The sequence below is a fragment of the Equus quagga genome, chromosome 12, assembly GCF_021613505.1.
Source record: "Equus quagga isolate Etosha38 chromosome 12, UCLA_HA_Equagga_1.0, whole genome shotgun sequence".
Lineage (NCBI taxonomy): Eukaryota > Metazoa > Chordata > Mammalia > Perissodactyla > Equidae > Equus > Equus quagga.
The window spans coordinates 105,292,298-105,311,794 of NC_060278.1; the positions used below are offsets into that span (position 1 = coordinate 105,292,298).

General features: G+C 54.0%; 1 protein-coding gene across 2 annotated transcripts; it reads left to right on the forward strand.

Annotated features, from left to right (window-relative positions):
* Nucleotides 1-603: 603 nt before the first annotated feature.
* TFAP2C (transcription factor AP-2 gamma) lies at nucleotides 604-13,925 on the forward strand. 2 transcript variants are annotated; one of them, XM_046679478.1, is made up of 7 exons: nucleotides 604-639; nucleotides 6,699-7,184; nucleotides 7,304-7,355; nucleotides 8,551-8,767; nucleotides 9,347-9,465; nucleotides 11,305-11,449; nucleotides 12,368-13,925. In XM_046679478.1, the coding sequence occupies exons 1-7, from the start codon at nucleotides 619-621 to the stop codon at nucleotides 12,651-12,653; spliced, it is 1,326 nt and encodes a 441-aa protein (XP_046535434.1). In that variant the 5' UTR covers nucleotides 604-618; the 3' UTR covers nucleotides 12,654-13,925. The 2 variants fall into 2 exon arrangements, with proteins under 2 accessions (XP_046535434.1, XP_046535433.1); XM_046679477.1 differs by lacking the exon at nucleotides 604-639 and adding an exon at nucleotides 4,804-5,050.
* The last annotated feature ends 5,572 nt before the right edge of the window (nucleotides 13,926-19,497 follow it).

Consider the following 19,497-nt stretch of genomic DNA (forward strand, 5'->3'; position numbering starts at 1 on the left):
TCCTCCCGCTGGCCTGGGTGATCACAGTGGGTCCCACGGTGTTTAAACGGATGGTACAGTCAACACGTGGTATTCACTTCTGGCACTTAAGCAAGCCCCCAAGCTCGCCCACCCCTTCCCCTCCAGGGAACTCACTGCCCCTGGTCCAGTTTTAGCTGGACCTGGAAACCTGGGAGGCGCCTGAAGTCAGATCAAAGCTAGAAACGACAGCCGAGTATTCACAGAAAGATGAACATGTGGCTTTGGAGACTAAATAAATTTTAAAATGTCCTTTGCTGGCAAGACGTAGAAAACATTTAAAATAGTTTCGGGATGGAAGGCACCCTGCGTACGCTGGTCACATACAGACGTAAAGATCCTTCAGAACGACCCTTTTCAGTCGCCGAGTTTACAGTCCCGAAGGGGAGGAGGGCAGGGGAGGAGTAACGCGGACTTTCCAGGTGTGTCTTCCAATCGCGATAGCCCGTTTTGGCTGTGAATTGTCCCCCCCCCCCCTTCCGTTAATTAAATAAACGCTCCGAGCATTTTACAGCACACGACTCGGCCCTTGGGGAGCTGTTCCTGCGTAGCTCCCATTCCTAAAAATCCCAACTCACAGAGGGTTGACGAGCTGGCAACATGAATTTCCAGTTCCTAAGGGTGAGAAGAGAGGCGCTGGGTGCAGGGCACACGCGCCTCCAGAAGCCGGCGGGGCGGCGGGGCGGCGGGGCGGCGGGAGGCGGCCGGCGGGCGGGACGGGGCTCCTGGGCGCGGCGCGGGCCTGGCGCGGGGAACCTGGCCTCAGTGCGCCTCCGCGCCCGGCGGCGGCCGGATGCCGCGCTCAGGCCGCCGGGCTTGGCTGGCCTGGAGGTGTACGGGGTTCGAGGCCGCCGAGCCGAGAAGGCCTCCGGGGACGCTGGGCTCTCGCCTTCGCTCGAAGCGGTTAGGCTGCACAGGGATGGGCCCCGGGATGTTAGTGGAGAGGTGACAGGCAGTCTGCAACCAAGCGTGGCCTCTGGAGGGCGGGGGTTCCCTGGGGCAATAGGTGAGAGCCAGGCTTGTCTCTAACAAGTCCCCGAGAGCTGCTAGGGAGGTGGCGTGGAATAGCAGGCAAGACTGTGGCTTTGAGGTAGTTGGACGACTAAAAATTCACCTGCGCCCGCTGAGAAATGGGGGCAGTGGCTGTCAGGCTAGAGACTATACCCAGGACCCCCGCGCCTGGCGCGCGCTTTGCAGATGAGCGCCCGGACTAGATCCGGGACTGAGATGGACTGGGCCCTCCCCGGATGCCTGGGCCCCACAAGTCCCCTCAGCGCCGCGCCTCGCTTTGCCCATTTGTAACATGATGTTTGCGAGGAAGAGCTAAAGGCTGCCAAGCCCCTTCAAGCACCCAGCCTGGCGCGGCGCCCTCAGAAGCGCGCAGGACATGGAGTTGAGTGGCCCTGGGCTAAGACGAGAAGCATCTGTGTGTGTGCAGCGGCCGCTTTGCACACCATGAAATCAATCTGCTATTTTTCTATTATCGCAATTATTTTGGAGCGGCTGCGAACTGATGCATGTGGCGCCCCAGGGCGTGCACCTTGGAGGGCCTAGGCAGTTGGGGTGTTCTTTGAGGCGAAGCGTGTGTTCAGTGGGTGCCAGTGCGGCGAGAAGAGGGTGTCGGATAGAGGGTGGGGTGCGTGAGCGGGCGCCTCCTTCCCGAGTCCTGCAGGCCCCGGCTTTTCGGCCCTGCTTAACCCGGCCCCGCCACTTACTGCGGTCTCTGCCGGCGCTCACGCTGTTCCGAGGGGCCGGACACCTTGCACACGGCGCGGCGACGCGACGGCGCTCGGGTACCTCCACCTGCCGCGAGGGCGCCCCCTCCCTGGGGCGGGAAGAGGAGTCGCAGGCCAGCTCCAATCCAGTCTACCAGCCCGCCGCCTTCCTGGGTTTGCGGTGGGGGTGGGGGCGGCGGAGGATTCGCGCCTAGGGCGGGGAGCCCGGTTTCCAGAGATGGAGGTGGTGCACAGTCCCGGGACTGCTGTCCTTGCAGACGCCTGGTTGCCTCGTGTCTACGGTTTCTTGGGTCATCCGAGCGGGCGGGGGGCCTGGGTCCAGGGCTCCAAGCGTGTGTCTGAGTGCAGCCTCCCTAGGGGGCGACAGAGGGGAGCCGCTGACGCCTCTCCACTCCCACATCCCTCCTGATGCGAGGCGTGCGGCGAGGCTTGTCCCCGGGATCCCCACGTTCTGTTTACAGTTAGGCTGCTGCGAAGCCACGGAGGGTCCGCAGTGGGGACCCTTCCCCGGCGATGGCTGCCTAAGGGTGCAGCCACGCAGTCTTCGGGGCTTCGGGCGGCGAGGGGCGGGGGCTTTGGAGGGAGGTCTGTCTCCGATGCGGAGCCATCCGCTCCCTGCTGTCGGCTGAGAGCAGAAAAGTTGAGCTCAAGGAAGGGCTGAGGCTTCCGGCGCCCCGACCAGGGCGCGCGCCTGCCTGGGTTCTGGCCGCGAAGCCGAGGGCGCGCGCGTGTTTGGGCAGGGTCTCCCTGGCCGGGAAGATTCGTCGGAGCCGCCTTCCCCGTGCAGAGCGCGGAAGTCGCGCTCTAGCTTGAGCGCGGGCCCCTTGGAGAGTGGGCAGGCCGGGGTCCTCCAGGGAGCTGCCTTGGGAAAATGAATGGCCTTTGCCAAGCGGTTCCGAGACCACTGGATTCCTGGGGCTCCCTGAATTGGGGCGCGCAGACCCCCAGGGCCCATCGTTTCCTTTTGCCTCCGTCGTGAAACCGGCCCCTCCCCCCCAACCCCCGCCCCGGGCTGGGAGGAATCTCGGTCCCCCGGGGTGGCTTCGGCGAATGCTGCTGCGGAAAGGGACAGCCAGGGCCCGGGGTGGGGTTGGGGGTGGGGTCGGCACCTGTCTGCCCAGCCCAGATCCCCCATCTGTCCGGGGATAAAGTTGCCCGCGCGACAGAGACAACTTGTTCAAGCTGCACCCCAGGCCCGGTCTTGAAGACAAACCCGGAGTTAGAAGGCCCAGGGTGGAGGAAAGCCCCCGCGTCACCCATCTGGGAGTCTGGGAGCCCGAAGGAGGCGCTGCAGCCTCCCTCTCGGGAGCGCCTGAGACCCCCAACCCTTCACGCCCTGGGCGCCAGCCTGCCTGCTGCGCAGGGGGCGGATTCCCGCATCGCGCAGGTGCCCTCTGCCCCCACCCCCGAATGCCAGGCACGCTGCTTCTGCGGTTTTTTCTTTTCCCCCCAGGCCCCGGTGTTTTGGAAGCGAGGTGTCAGGGGTCGTGTGTACACTGTCCTTTGTACTTCTCAGCGCAAAGCCCCGCAGACATGCCCGAAAAGCTCCCAGTAGTTTCACTTCCAGGTTTTGTTCTCACATCTGGTTGGAATATCACCTCGGATTTGTCTACTCTAAGGCGAAGGAGGTCGTTTCGCTTGGAGGAAGCCTATTTTTATTTTAGTTATTTTATTTTAGGCCCATCTGGGTCTAAAGAAGGGCTAAAGCTCAAACAAACCCGAAGAGCAGGAAGGCGGTGGAAGCAATCATTCTGTGGGTGGCGAGGAACGTCCACTCAGGTCCGGGGAACTGGAGCGGTAGGTATTGATTATGGCAAAGTCAGGTTCCGAGTCAAATTGAAGTAGCCCCCTTCTCCGATTCCCTCAGAATGTTTAAATTCAGCTCTCTGAGTCACTTGGGACGTTTCAAGAAAATTTCGCCCTTGGGAATCAGCGACTTTCTCCTTGCAGTAAAAAGGTCAGTTATAAATAATTCGGCCATTGAATTTCGTTTCTCTAAAATCTTTTAATCCTGCGCGTTGCTTTTAAATTTGGGTAGCAAATACACATTGCGGAGAGAGGCAGCGTTTAAGTGGGAGGCAGTTTCGTGTTCCGTCTGCATCTGCGAAACGGGGGTGCTCACCTCTCGAGCGGGGGCTCCTCTCGCGCCCCTCCCTCCCGCCCACCTCTCTCCCCCCGCCCTTGGCCCTTGGGCTGTATTCTGCCCCGCTCCTCTTTCCTTGGGTGAGCCGAGGCTTCTGAGTGTCTGGCCTGTCGGAGGCAGCTGCCGAGCCGGCGGTGGGCAGGGCGGAGCTGGGCAGGGCTGGGCGAGGGCGCGCGGGGGCCCCCCGGCCGCAGGCAGCCGCGGAGACGCAGCTTCGGGCGATGGCGGCGAGATGCCGTAGTCCCAGACTTCGGGGGCGGTGGAGCAGCCCGCCCACCCCGTGGCGCGTGGGGGAGACTCCCCAGGAGGCCTTCCCTCCTCGGAGGATAAACCGGACGGCCAGGTGCCCACGGAGCGCGGGAGAAGGGGGGTTTCTCTCTTAGGCACTGGGGCCCCAGCTGCACGATCCCAGCCCCAAATTTAGGTCTTAGTGGAGCGGGTGAGGTGGGACTTTTTAGGAGATGGGGGGACCTCAGCTACTGAGACACCCCCCGAATGCGGGGCCTCTAACTCCACGTGACAACGTCTTTTGGAGGATGGGAGAAGGCGCTTTAGGTGAGAGGGGGGCTCTTAGGTATTAGGAGCCCGATCCCCCGCTTTGCCAATCTCAGGTGTGTGCATGGTGGGGGTGGTGAACGGAGGAGGCGACGGGGGACCCTGGCCTCGCGGGTCTGCGGCTCTCCGCGAGGGGCCGCCCACTGGACTCGGCTTCTCGCCCCCGCCGCGTGGGTCTTTGCGCCGCTGCCGGCCGGGGTGCGGGGCGGAGCTTGGCTGGGACTGGCTGGGGGCCGCCCCGCCCGGCGCCGGGGCCTCGCGCCGGCCCCGGGGGAGGAGTTATGATAATTTTCTTCTCATTAAGGCGCCCGGGTCTCCCGGCTATCGCCGGGACAAACAGTGCGGGCGCGGCTTCCCGGGTCCCCGGCAGCGGGCTCTACACTCCGGGCGGCGGCATCGACGCTCGCACAGCACAGTGACCGGGACAGCGAGGCCCGCGCGCGGCGGGGGCGGCGGCAGACGCCTGGCCACCGTGACCCCAATTTTGGATTTACCGCTCGGGGGGTGGGGGGAGCCTAACTGGCGACTGTTTTGGGGGACGCCGGACGCCATGTTGTGGAAAATAACCGATAATGTCAAGTATGAAGAGGATTGCGAGGTGAGCTGGGCGCAGGGGCGCAGCCCGGCCCTGCCCGAGGACAGTCCGGGAGGCAGACGGGGGCCGCTGGACCGAGGCCGGGGACGAGGGCGCAGGAGCTGCGAGCAGGCACCCGCCGCTGCCCCTCGATGGGACGGGGGCCGCTTTTCCGGACACCCTCTAGTCCGTTTCTCCGAGGCTCCCTTTCTGAATCGGGCCTTTTCCTAAATATCCCGCCTCGGGAACAGGGCCTGGACAGAGAATGGCAGATCCCACCCACAAGGCTTACCGGTCGGTTTCATGCGAAGCCAAACAGCCCTTCCTCCCGTTTTCTCGGAAGAGCGCCCTGTCTACAACCCTTAGACGTGGCTTTTACGCGCGAGATCTCTGTCCAAAGGGGTCAGGCGAGGCGACGTGCCGGCGACACCTTTGCGGAGTCTCCTCCGTGGCGGGCTTGTCACCTGCCCCGCTACCTCCTCGGGGAAACTAGAAAACAACATTAAGTTTGGCTTTCAAGAGAAGTGGGGGCTGGGGAGTGCTGGGGGGTGGCCTGAGGCCAGGATGGGGCCGTAAGCGCTCGGGAGTGCTCCAGCCTGTCCGACAGGTTGAGCTAGAGTTTCGGAGAGTGGGAGGGAGAGAGGGAGGCGGCGAGCGGGAAGAGGAAGACGCAGGCGGCGGGAGGCGTGCGCCAGGGTGCTGGGAGAGGGCAGCCGGGCCTGGGGGGGATGCGGGAGCGCCTCGCGCGCGCGGGACCTCGAGGGGCTGCCCCTGTTTGCAGGCCCGGACGCTTCCACTAGGGGGCGACAGTGCCATGCTTCTTCTTGTTCCCCGCTACCTCTTTGACCCCGGGAACCCGTGAGCACGCGTCCTTTAGGAATTCAGTCGGAGAGCTGTGGGGCGAGGGGACGTGCTCAGGCAAGGTTGCCCAATTTTCGGGGTTCTTAATTCTCTCTCAGTGCCCCGATTTGTGGGGACTCTGGAGCAGGGCACGGCGGTCTCACGTCCTATCCCCACTTGGTGGGGACACAGCTAGCAGGGAGGGCAGGCCGGGCTGCGCGCGTTCCTTCCCGAGTCCCTCGGGCGGCGCCGGGTGGCAGGCCCTACTAGGGAGTGTCACTTTCCCGGAGGTCATGGGCCTGAGGGCGTGGAAGGGAGGGTCCCTGGGGCGGGGGAGATGCGCATTTCCCGTGCTGCGCGCATTATCCGTGCCGCCCGCCGCCTTCCCACCTTCTTTTGCCAGGAGACGCCGACATGTGCGGGCTGGTGAACGAGCGGTCTCTGCAGCGTATGAGCCGCGGGCCGACTTCTTCCCTGGGCCCCGGGCCCAGCTCCTCCAAGCCCAAGGCCTGGGGTTCGGATTTGGCGCCTCAGATTGCCTTGGGCGTCGGAGCGCCCCGACCTTGGCCGCCGGGCTTTGAGGGCGTGTTCCCCCAGGTCTTTTACCGGGCTCCCTTCTCTCTGCAGACTCGCGCTTTACAACGAAATCCCCGGGGCCCATTGTTCCTGGGGCCCTCTGAGCCCAGGGCAGGCCCCGGGGGTCGGGTCCGGGCTGGTGCAGTGGTGGGTCTCCGGGGGCGCACGGCTTTGCACGACGGCTTTGCACGGCGGCTTCGGCCAGTTCGCAGTAGCGGGGTTTCGTACTAACCGGGTCTCTGTTTTGCCCTCCCAGGAACGCCACGACGCTAGCAGCAATGGGAACCCGCGCCTCCCCCACCTCTCCTCGGCCGGGCAGCATCTCTACAGCCCCGCGCCACCTCTCTCCCACACTGGAGTCGCCGAATACCAGCCACCACCTTACTTTCCACCTCCCTATCAGCAGCTGGCTTACTCACAGTCAGCCGACCCCTACTCGCATCTGGGAGAAGCGTACGCCGCTGCCATCAACCCCCTGCACCAGCCGGCGCCCACCGGCAGCCAGCAGCAGGCCTGGCCGGGCCGCCAGAGCCAGGAGGGGACTGGCCTGCCCTCGCACCACGGGCGCCCGGCCAGCCTGCTACCCCATCTCTCCGGGCTGGACGGTGGCGCCATGAGCGCCCGCCGGGATGCCTACCGCCGCTCCGACCTGCTGCTGCCCCACGCGCACGCCCTGGACGCCGCGGGCCTGGCCGAGAACCTGGGGCTCCACGACATGGCGCACCCGATGGAGGAGGTGCAGGTGAGCGGCGCCTCGGCTCCTGCCCCCTCCTGCCCGCGCCTGTTTGCTCCGCAGCCTCTCTCCTACCCCCGCCCAGGCTCCCCCGAACTTATAGGAAACTTTGTCATTTTTTCCCCCAGAATGTCGACGACCAGCACCTGCTTCTGCACGATCAGACTGTTATTCGCAAAGGTAGGTAGCGAGCGCGCGCAGCCTGTGCGGGTTCTTAACTGTTGTGACGTTTTTAAGTTGGCGGCAAGGTGGGGGCATTTGGTGGCCGATTTGGGACATTTGTGGTGGAAGGGACCGACGGGGACTCAAGGAAAGTAGATTTTTGGAATGAGAAGAGGGGATTTCTTTCCTGCCTAAAGGAAAAAGGAGGCTATCTGGATCAACTCTAGCCGCTGTCTCTTAATCCTCCGGATTTGTTACTCCGGAGTTCTCTCATGGGGAATGTTACTCTCCGGATTCCAAGGTGTTTTTGTGATGTTAGAGAAAGTCTTGCGGGGCGAGTTCACACTGCGATTTAATTTGGAAAAAGCACACCACACACTTTAGTTGAGTGGTTGGTTCTGTGACAGTTTTAATTGAGTGAGTTAATGTGATTTTACTTGGCGATTTCAAATGTGATTTTACTTAATTCTGACCTGCAAGAGAAAGTTTTGAAACGGGGTTGGCCTGCCGAATAACAAGGCCCTAAAGGAACCAGGCAGTGGTGATCTGCCAGACGCTGGGTTTGTGCAGGATAAGGCCGAGAGGGGATTTGGAAATAGATTACTTGGTGAGTGAGTGGCTTATGAAATTAAGTTACACGCTGGTGGGATTCCCAGTCTGGCTGTTTGGGGGAATGTAAATGTAGTTAGTCAAGTTAAACTGCTTGAAATCAATGGGGGAAAAATGGGTTTTGAACAGAAACTCAATTTCCAAGTAAACATAACTGAACAGGTTTGTTTGCGTTTTAAAACGTGCTGTGATCAGTTGTCATGAAAGGTTTTGACAAAGGATCCAAGCGTGTCCTGTGATTTTGGTTGTTCGTTGAATGAGAAAAAAAAAATTCACCATTTATTTAGTGCAGAAGCAGTCTTTTGAAAACAAATGTTCTAATTAAACAGATTTTAACAGTGGCTAGAAAATGAAAACCTTCCAACGCTTGGGATCTTGGCTAATTAACTTCCCAAGGTGTTAACTTGTGAAATTCAGATTTGATTATCTTTGGAGAATATGGCTTTAAAAAAAGCTGCTTGCAATTTATAGTCCGACGTGCGAGCTTACCTGTCTTAGGAGCTCTTTCGGCTTTGGCTGGCGGTTTGCACGGGTCTTGCTCGGTTTGCACAGGTCTTGCTCGGCTGCGGCCCTGGGCTCTGCCACTTCCCATCCTCGTTCACAGGTCCCATTTCGATGACCAAGAACCCCTTGGGTCTCCCTTGTCAGAAGGAGCTGGTGGGGGCTGTGATGAACCCTAGTGAGGTCTTCTGCTCCGTCCCTGGAAGGCTGTCCCTCCTCAGCTCCACGTCGAAATACAAAGTGACCGTGGCTGAAGTCCAGAGGCGACTGTCCCCGCCCGAGTGCCTCAATGCCTCATTACTGGGAGGTGTTCTCAGAAGGTACATGGGGACACATTCTGGGCTCAGGGGTGGTTGGGTGGTTGGGTGGTTGAAGGTAAAATAACTGACAGGGATAGGGGAGGTATTTTTAACATTTATATAACTTTTATACCTAACACTGAATTCTAATTGGCTCAGAGAGTTTTAGTACGTTTCTTCTCTTTTAGAAAGTGCCAAATATAGGAGGAAGTGCTAAAGCCGGGATAACAAATTATCGTTTGCTTAGGATTTGATTCCGTGTATGAAGTTGTGGCGTCTGGACTCGGGGACGGGGAAGTTCATGGGCTTTGCTCCCCTGGGAGGGTTTTGGGGGGTGCTGTGGTGTTTACAAGTGAAAATTCATCTGCTCCTCTACAACTTGCCATGTTCTGTGATTTTTTTTTTTTTTTTGAAAGTTGGTGATGCTAAGAGGTTTTTGGGTTTCACAGGAGTTGATGAAATGAGGTCTCCTTGTGTCACTTGATTACGTTGCACATGATGTTAGACAGTCTTTGAATTTCAGTTTTGATAACACTTTAGGAAATTAGAGTTTTTTCAAGTGGTTTCTTGAATAGCCACCATTCACTTTCTTTTACTCAGAGCCAAATCTAAAAATGGAGGCCGGTCCTTGCGGGAGAAGTTGGACAAGATTGGGTTGAATCTTCCGGCGGGGAGACGGAAAGCTGCACACGTGACCCTCCTCACGTCTTTAGTGGAAGGTCAGTGGGGTCTTGTTGTTTTGTGGTGTTTTCAGTTTGTGCTGTTGTCTCATCGGAATTGGTTTTCCTAACCTAAAAAATCACGCTGTGGTGTGTTGACATTTCCTGTTAAATGAAGCAATTTTTGAAAGATGCAATTGATCAATTTGTACACCTTTAAAAAGCTGGTTACTTATTTGTGGGCATCAGCACCGTTTCTAGTGTTTGTAGCTGTGGAATATTGGGATTGTGGTCAGTGAAGAGAAAATCACTTGTGTACAACGTGACTGGCCCAATTCACAGTTCCTTTGTTCATTCCCCCCATCAAAAAAAAAAAAACAGTGGGTCCCATGCATGAGCCCCTCTCCCCAGTCCTGAGATGGCGGGATGTGACATTTCAGTGTCTTGAATGGGCCTGTACCCCCAAACCTGGAAAGTAGCCAGGAATGTAATATACCCTTTACAAGGGGGCGAGAGAGAGTGGAATAATAATTTCTAAAGAACAAGACAAGCTCGTTGCTGCTGTGCACACGAAAATGGCGGGGACCACAGAGGCTTATCCTGAAGCCTCGAGCACCTTGCCCAGTCGGCGGGGCACTGGGCTCTGGCCAAGGGCTGGGGAGCCAACGAGGGGCAGCCTCCGGGTGACCAGGCAGTCTTTGCACATTTTCTTTCCTGGTTCTGATGGCACTGCTGTGATGCTAAAAGGTACGTGGCTGAGCCGTGCTCTCCCTCTTCACGCGTGACTGGAGGTCAGGGCAAGGAGGAAGGGGCTGCCTGTTGAGAACTGCTGTCCTGCGTAGAGAGTGGTGGGTTCTGTGTGCGTGGCCCGTGAATGGGGCTCTGCCACGTTTCCTGACCAGCAGGGCAGGGTGCTTGAAGAAGAAAGTGTGTGCCAGAATAATGGTTCTCAGATTCTGACGTAGTAAGTTGGAGAAGGCAAGTGGGAGTGGTGGGGTTGGGGGTTGTCAACCATCTGGGTTTTTGAAAAGCTCTGCCAGCCTTGCACCCTGGAGTCAGGACTAGGCACCTCTGGTGGCAGACGACTCCTATGGGTTTTCTCTTCCTCTGCTCTCCCAATAACTTGGACAAAGGGCATGGGTGGTCCAAATTGGGGCTCTTGAACATTTCCAGTAGAAAAACACACTCCTGCCTCCCTCTCTTAAAGAAACGTTCTGGAGACTTGCCCGCTTCAGTAATGGGGCACCCTAGTTTAAAAACAAAGTTTCTGGGGCCTGCCCGGTGATGCAGTGGCTAAGTTCATGCACTCCGCTCTGCGGCCAGGGGTTCATGGGTTCAGATCCCTGGCACGGAGCTAGCACCGCTCCTCAAGCTGTGCTGTGGCGGCATCCCATGGATACAGTGAAGCAAAATGGGCACAGATACTAGCTCCGGGATAATCCTGCTCACACAAAAAAAGTAGGTTCTGTGTCAAAGACTTTGTCACAGTTTCGTAAAGAGAAGTGACCAGTTTGCTTTTGTCAAATATGCTCATCTCCATTAATTTTCCCTGCTTCTCCACAATGATAGCTATTTTATTATCGAGAGAAAGCATGGGCGTGTCTCAATAATCTGTTCAAGTCGGGCAGGGACTGGTTCACGTTGTTCAAGGACAGTTAGAAATTTCAGGGCCTTTCTCCCGTATGCTGTAGAATGATCTCACCGTCTACTCTAGGAGAGAGACCCTCCTGAAAAGCCCCAGGAAATTCTGCCTCCCAGCTGGATTGTTCTCCCCGTATATGATTCCATTTTAGAACGCGAAGTGGCTGGTAGACCGTCAGTGCTAGGAAAAGGGAAGGACGGTTAGCCAGTGGTGACCGCAGCTGTCCTAAAGTCTCTTGCCACTGCTGATTGTTCCAGGTGAGGCTGTGCATCTGGCCCGGGACTTTGCATATGTCTGCGAAGCAGAATTCCCTAGTAAATCGGTGGCCGAATATTTAACCAGGCCTCACCTCGGGGGACGGAATGAGATGGCAGCCAGGAAGAGCATGCTACTGGCCGCACAGTGAGTATCCAGACCTGATCCGATGCCTGAATGCTCTGACCTTGGCCCCAGGGCCAGCGGAGTCCCTGGTGCTCAAGAAAGAAAGGCTCCTTAGAAACATTAGGGTGTGGAGCAAAAGAAAATGGTGAAGAAGTTGCTTCTACCAAGTCCAATACATTAACTTTCAGGTGGGATTTAGAAGAGTAGGGAAAATCGGCACATTGTTCAGTGACGAGTGTGTGCTGAGCTGCTCAGTTATCAGCTCAAAATAGTTCAAGTACCCTTTGATTATCATATTTGTGGATCTTACAAAAATGTGTTGAAAACAGTTTGTTTTGTCACAGTCAGTAAAGATTGTGTGCCTCCTGATAGCGAGACTTTTTTGTTTTTTAAGTGTAACAATCAGGTTGGATTTTGAGACCTGTGGGCAAATGAAAGTTCTCAAAAACTGCTTAATGCCGCTGCAGGACTTCTCAGAGAAACCAACGGTAAATTGATTTTAAAATTAGAGTAAATGAAGCAGAAGTAGTCAAATCAGGAAAAAGGAGCACAGTGAACCAGCTGACATAAAGAGTGAGTTTCAGGGAAATGTGTGATTCTCGGGGCTCTTGATGTAATTGGCTCATTGGAACCAACCCACACCAAATGAAGGGCCATCCCTTAACCTCCAAGGCCGGAATCCTGACCCCAGCTCTTCACCAGTGCTGGTGACTTTGTTCAGTTGACTGGGCTTAATCCTGTTACCTTTTCTAATTGCCGTGAGGATTAAATGAGATAATGCTGCTGAGGGTTTAGCTCAGGGCCCAGCACTGATGGGTGCTAAGTGTGGCAGTAATTCTGATTGCCTCGTGGATGGCATCCTCAGGGTAATTGGTCTTGTGCTCTTTACCTGTCAAGAGTGAGGTGGAGCTCACAGGTGTGTGTTGACTGTCTTAACAGGCAAGTGTGTAAGGAATTCACAGATCTTCTCAATCAAGACCGAACACCCAACGGGAACAACCGGCCCACCCCGGTCTTGGAAACGAACATACAGAACTGCCTGTCTCATTTCAGTCTGATTACCCACGGGTTTGGCAGCCAGGCCATCTGTGCCGCCGTGTCTGCTGTGCAGAACTACATAAAAGAGGCGCTCATAGTCATAGACAAATCGTATATGAACCCTGGAGACCAGAGTCCAGCCGATTCTAGCAAAACCCTGGAGAAAATGGAGAAGCACAGGAAATAAAAAGACAGGGAACAAAGGGCCCAAGAGTCTTGAAGGAAAAGGACTTCACAGTCATTCTCTACCGGACAGACTGGGAACCCCTCTGGCCTGGGGGACATTTTGACCCACCTTCCACTGATTTCTGGATCTGCACGTGCCCTCCTGGATTCCTTAGTGTTTCTCTAGCGCTGAAGTGTCTCCTTAACTCTGGACAAGTTATCAGAAGGTGACAAGTCCTGGTTCTTTACTCATTAAGCTTATACTTTGTTTTTTTGAACCCCATTTTTCCTTTCTCTGAAACTGGTGCTACAAGTTTTAGAACCTTTTAAATAAATTCCCCGGGTGAAGAAAAAACCCACACACTTAGCTGTTGAAATGTCAAATTGGTGTGATTCAGGTCAACAATAACCTTCAGTGTTAAGGTATAATGGCTGGCTTTTGTGTCCACTAAATATTTATCTAAAAAAAGTATTTATCCAGCTTCTTCAGTTGTCAAATCGTACATGCAGTGGGAGGCGAAGATTCTGTCTGCTCACCGCCCAGTTAATAAGTGGTATTTGACACATTTTAAACCCCTTGTTCAAAGGGGGCCTTTGGGTTTTACGAAACTTGTAGAAGCAAAGCCTGCTGATTTTATGTTTTTCTTTTTTTTTTAAAAAAAAAAAAACTTTGAAAGTTAACTCTTCAAATGGGAGACTGAAATGACATGTTCCTTTAAGGTACTAAGCTTTATTTGCATATTTATTTCACATCTTGGTGTTCGAGTAAACTTGAAAAGGGGGGACGGGAAGCGGTGCATTGCTGCCTGCTGTCCCCAGGTCCCGGAGGAGGCTCTGTTTTGAGAAGCGGTGTGTTGAGTGTACAGATTTTATTTATGCATAATTTAATGGGGTCTGTAAATATGGGTGCACTTCTTAGGACTTTTTTGAGAAATGGGATTTGATTTTAATAGTTACTTTTAAAGGTGATGGGGTAATCTCAAACACATCTTTAGGTTTTCTTCGTATGTGTGCACACAGGGTAGGAAGAATTAAGAGGATCCTGGATTCGGTCCTTGATGGGGAAGGTGCTATTTAATTGATGCTCTCTGTTCACAAAGCAATAACTTTGTGTCTCCTTCCGGTGGGGCCGAACCTGAACATGCGCGTGCGGTACCGTGTGTGGGTGTGTGTGTGTGTGTGGGTGTGTGGGTGGGTGAAATGGAGTTTTGGAAGTGAACTCCATGCCCGTAAACGTTCCCAGAATAATTGTCGTGTATATGATGCCTGTATAATAAAAGTATTCTCGCTAGAAGTCCTGAAAGTCTGGTTATAACTTCGTTTTGTTGTCTCTGAGTGGAGCAGTGGCAGAGCTAATCTGTGGCTTGACTGACCTCAGTTAACAGGACTGAGCGGGACAGTCGGATGCCAAGGGGAATCCGAAGTTTCATTTTCTCTCCCTTGCAACACCGCTCCACTGCCCCAGGTGTTGCACTCCACTGCCTATGGTGCCGTCCTCCCCCAGCAAGGAGTGTTGGGAAACGTGCGAGAAACGGTTTATTGACAATAAGGGAGAGGAGCCAATGGTTTTCGAATAATGTCTCTGGTGTAAGGCTGTGCTGTTGAGAAACACTGTTCACTGGTCACATTGCCACCTCAATTTCGAGAATGGAAATGAAATGATTGCAGGTCATCCTTGGGTCACAGAGTCCTTAGGACGACTTGGCATTCAGTCAAACACAAGCAATGGAAGTGTATGTAGCTCTCGGGGTTTCAACTAAAATTCTCCATCTTTGGAAACATGATAACGTGCATCTGCCCAAGGCATCCTAATCGTTTTGTCTACTGGGTAAATGAGAGATGGGGTCTTCTGGACTCCTCTTGGGGAGCAGAAGAGTCTGGCAGGGCTTGCGTACTTAGGTGTTTGTGAAGATCCTGGATGCACACTGCCAGTACTTGCTTTCAAGCTGAAGTGGCCTGGCATATCCTTCAGGAAGTGATATGTTTATAGTTTGGCATGAGTGGCCCGGCTTCAAAGGGAAGTGGGAGCAAAAGGATTTTCCACACTGGATCACGCCATTGCTTCAACTCCAGTCTCATAATCCTTGATTCATAATTCTTCACCAAATGCTCAGCAATTCCTGACTTAATGTTGGCATTGGATGTTACTAAGTAATGTAAACTCTGCCAACCCTAATACTTTGCTCTTGGCAGCTGGTCCTTGGCCACTGAACGTTTCCATTAAGGTGGATTTATCTGGTTGATATGTCAAGATCACAATTGCTTTGCTTTAGAGCAGGGAAAAGAGGTCTTATGTTGGCAGTTATTTCTCAGTCAAGATGTGAGACACTGGGTGTGAAAAGGAAGTTAAAGGGCAAAGGGCTGAAGGAAAAAGGACTGTTTCTTATCAGCATCTTAACTTGATTTTGGGCTAGAGTCTGGCTCTTAGGAGCTGTGCCAAATTGCATGCAGACAATGTTCTGGAAACACCCCAAAGTCAACCAAGGATTGAAGCGAGTCTTAAGTAGGGCTTAGGCCTGGCTCGACGCTGAGTCTCTCTTCATTCCCACTGGAAGGTCTGCAGGACACACACTGGCTTCCCTAGGTCCACCATGTGATAATAACAGGTTTTTCTTCCCAACGCCTCTGAGCTGATGCCACGCAAAGCAACCAAGCACCCTTGAGTGAACCCTGAAACGTTGGCTGCCTTGGCTTTTCCATCAAGCTCTTGATTCAGGAGAGAAGCGTGCCCTGCCCTTTGAGCATTTCCAACTCCAGCGGCCCTGGCCTGAGGTGGGCCCTCGGGTGGGTTGGTGGTTGTTTCCCACGGGCCAGGGTGGTGTTTGTTTAAAGCCCCATGTTGGTGATGATTGCACTTCTTTCTCCCTTTTCCTTTCACCCTGTGTCAGTGTTGCGCACTGGCTTTTTCCTTTTTATGAAGTCACAGGATGCTGCTGAAGTCTGCCCTCTGGGAGGAGAAATGATGCTTCCTTTTTCTCCTCGTTGCACTGAAGGAATGCCCATCATCGTCTGAAGGCACGCGCAGTCTGGAGTTCTGTTTATGAAAGAACCTCCTTGGTGGGACTCAGCATCTGGTGCCTGGAGACTTGCCTATCCCGGCACCCGGCACTTTGAGGATGCCCTCCTGTGTCACAGACAGCACATGCAGAGGCTCTGGAAGGTCAGAGAGTGGTTTGTCCAATAGCACTTCATGGTCCTCTTGTCTCCCAGGTGCACACAATTCACATTTTGGGTTAGTCTGTTTCTCATTTGAAATGATTCCAAAACAATGGCCATCATTCTCTTCTTTTGGGGGTCTAGTGTCAGAGTAAGCTCTGAGACTACAGTTCCTGTATTTGAACATTAAAAAGCAAAACAAGATAGGGTGATGGATGGGTGAGAGAAACTTCTCTCAAGGCTTGGCCGTGGTGGGAGTTCCAGCCCACTGTGTAGTTGGTGGGAGGGAAATGTCGGTTGCCAGTTGTGAATTCCTGTAGAGCTTGCTGTTACTGGCGAGAACTTCTGGGTATTTCTCCAGTCTTTTCTTTTTGCTGGGAGGTAAAGTGGGGTGGTGAGGTGGGAGCTGAATTTGCCTTCCTTTGCAAGTACTGGAAGTAGCTCTCATGGGCCACAAGGAGAACTGTCTGAGGTTTCTTTAAGCCTGTTTTCCAGATTGGGGAGCTTTGTTATGCCCGGTTAGGCAATGATCCTTAGCAAATGTCCTCTCTAGCTGCCGGAGCTCAGTGGGCAGTGAGGGTTCTCCCCATAGTTGGAAACGGAAGGTTTGCTTTAGAAATTTCCATGCTGCTGTGCACGAGTGTGCTCTGCCCAGGGGTAGCTATTGCTCCTTGATTGATAATTGTTGACTTACCTTCCTCAGATCTCAGGTAACATTGGATTTCTCTTCCACTTGACAATCTTCATTTGCTTCTCTGAAATCCACAGGCCACCATGCTGGGATGCTTGGTGACACTTGGAGCCATCAGAATCTGACTCCTTCCTGGTTTCACTAACCCAAGCTGGCATCATGCCCAAGGTCCACTGATGCAAGGCGTGTTGTTACACGTTGAAAGTCTTTGCTCACTAGTAACATTGAACGTAATCTGCAGAAATGAGCTTCACTGCATGATTTTTTTTTAAAGATTGACCCTGAGCTAACGTCTGTTGCCAATATATTTGTTTTTTTGCTTTCTCCCCAAAGCCTCCCAGTACATAGTTGTACATTCTGCTTGTAGGTCCTTCTAGTTGTGCAGTGTGGGACGCCACCTCAGCATGGCTTGATGAGCAGTGTAGGTCCGTGCCCGGGATCCGAACCAGCGAAACTCGGCTGCTGAAGCAGAGTGTGTGAACTTAACCGCTCCACCACGGGGCTGGCCCTGACCTCGTGATTTTTGCAGATCACTATTCCGTTGGAGTCCACAGTTTCATGGAACACTCGGTTACTTTTGGCACTGTCATAAACACTGTGATTTTCCTGCCTCTTGGGTAACATCTTGGTTGGGGGGGCGATGGGTAGAAGAAAAGCGGGGAAACTGATTTGAAAGGCATAATTAACTCCAGGGGCCTGTTCAAAGAATAGCTTCATTAAAGAACGTTTACAAGGTCAAATCTCTGTCTGTTTTCGTGACATATCAAGTGTTCCTCGTGGCTTCTCAACATTTTCCCAAGATCTTGGTCTTAAGGAGTGACCCTCAAAGGTGGGAGTGTGAGAGTTGGGTGGGTTGAAGAGGGTCTCTTGGCCTCTGGCCCTTGCTGACACTAGAAGGCTTTTGGGACTTCATGAGTGTTACGGGTTGAATCACGTCCCCCCAAAAGTAGGTCCAAGGCCTAACCCCAGGACCTCGGAACGTAACCTTATTTGGAAATAGGATTGTTGTCGGTAATTAAGGTGGCGTCATACTGGAGTAGAGCGGGCCTTAATCTAATATGCTTGTGTCCTTACGAGAAGAGGAGAGGCTGGTGCAGACACACGAGGGCAGGATGGCCGTGTGCCCACAGAGGCAGAGACTGGGGACACGCAGCTGCAAGCCGAGGGACGCCAAGGATTGCCGGCCTCCCCCAGAAGCTGCAGGAGGCCAGGAAGGATTCTCCCCTACCGCTTTCAGACGGAGCCTGGCCCTGCTGACACTTTGATTTTGGATTTCCAGCCTCCAGAACTAAGAGACAATAAATTTCTGTTGTTTCAAGTTGCGCAGTTTGTGGTGATTTGTTACAGCAGCCCCAGAGAATTCAAACAACTGGTAAGGACTTTTACCTTTGTTAGCTTCTTCTCATTGATATTTCTGTGGGTTCCTTTCTAAACACGAGGTGTCATCTCTGCCCAAAGACTGAGAAGACCACCTCCGTGGGCTAAGCACCGGGTCAGGTCCATCTGACAGCATGGAGGCTCCTCACTGTTACGTGGGAGAGGATTTCCCTGCTTGCTCCTTAACTGCGGTGATGTGCGGGGCGATTTCCTGCATTAGCCTGGACAACTGCATTAGCCGATGACCTGATCTTTCATCTTGGGGAGAAGTCACCCCAACATCTCTGTCCAAAGAAATCCTAAACTCTCGAGATCCATTTCACTTCTCCCTTCTACTTGTTTCATTTAACTGGGTACCTCTGGGTGTCCCAACAAGGACCCCTGAGAGCAGTGGCTGGTAAACCAGGCAGGTCATCAAAGGCACTGAGAAAGATTAAATATTGATGCCCTTCCATTGCCTTTGACTGCCTGAATCAAGAAACTGGGTTTAGGGGCCGGCCCAGTGGTGTAGTGGTTAAGTTCGCACACTCTGCTTTGGTTGGCCCTGGGTTCGAGGGTTCAGATCTTGGGTGCAGACCTACACACGGCTCACTGAAGCCATGCTGTGGTGGCGTCCCACATATTAAATAGAGGAAGACTGGCACAGATGTTAGCTCAGGATCAATCTTCCTCACCAAAGAAAGAAAGAAAGAAAATTTAAAAAATTAAAAAAAGAAACTGGGTTTAGGATCTAAGAAGCTGCAGTTTGTTAAAAATAAACTCCTGTTGTTGATCTTGACAGTGAACTGAGTGAGGAACACTGCTTTCCAGGAGCTCTTTGCTCTAGAATCGTATTAGACCACATCCTTTCTGGAGAGGGGGTGTGACAGGCTCTCTGTCCTTGACATCTTCTCCAGGTGATGTGCACCTGCTCTTGGACTCCTGCCGCACCAGTGATCACAAAGCACTCGGGACACCTCGTGGTGCAGTTGTCTGGCTTCCCTAGTAGACTCTACGCCCACGCGGGCAGGCACTGTGTCCGTCTTGCCCTCCGGAGTCTCACTGCACACTAGCTCACTGCCCAGCGCCAGTATTTGCTCAGTACACACCAGTGCTGAGCCATGGGGCCGAGCCTGGCAGGAGTGGGGTCTCTGGGGTGGGCCCTGCCAACGGCCCTTCTCTAGAGCCTCTTCATGGCTCGGGGCCGCACGGACTTGCAGAACGCGCCCACCAGAAGGGATTTCCTCGGCTGCCCTCCTGCTCCACTGGCACTCGGGGGAGGAGCGCTCCTCCTAGGGAAGTCGGGTATCAGGATCAAGTAGGCAGCGCCTCTTTCCACCCCCCTCCCTTTGTCAGGGTCTGAAATCCATCTTACGTTGGGGGTTTTGACATCCTTCTTGGATACTGGGGGTCAGTCTCTTCCTGCTCTCACTCCCGGCCAAGCTGGGGTTGATAGGAATCAACTCTCACTTAGGAATCAAAGAACCTGGTCTGGGTCTGAGACAAGCTGAGGTTGAGAGCTCTTGCTCCCGCAGCAAGTGGGCCTGTTTGGGGTCAGACTCAACTACTTCCTGGCTGTGTGGCCTTAGGCAAATTTCTTCACTTCTCTGAACCTCTTTTGCCTCCTCTCTAAACTGGGGATCTCAGTTTCCTCCCATGAGGA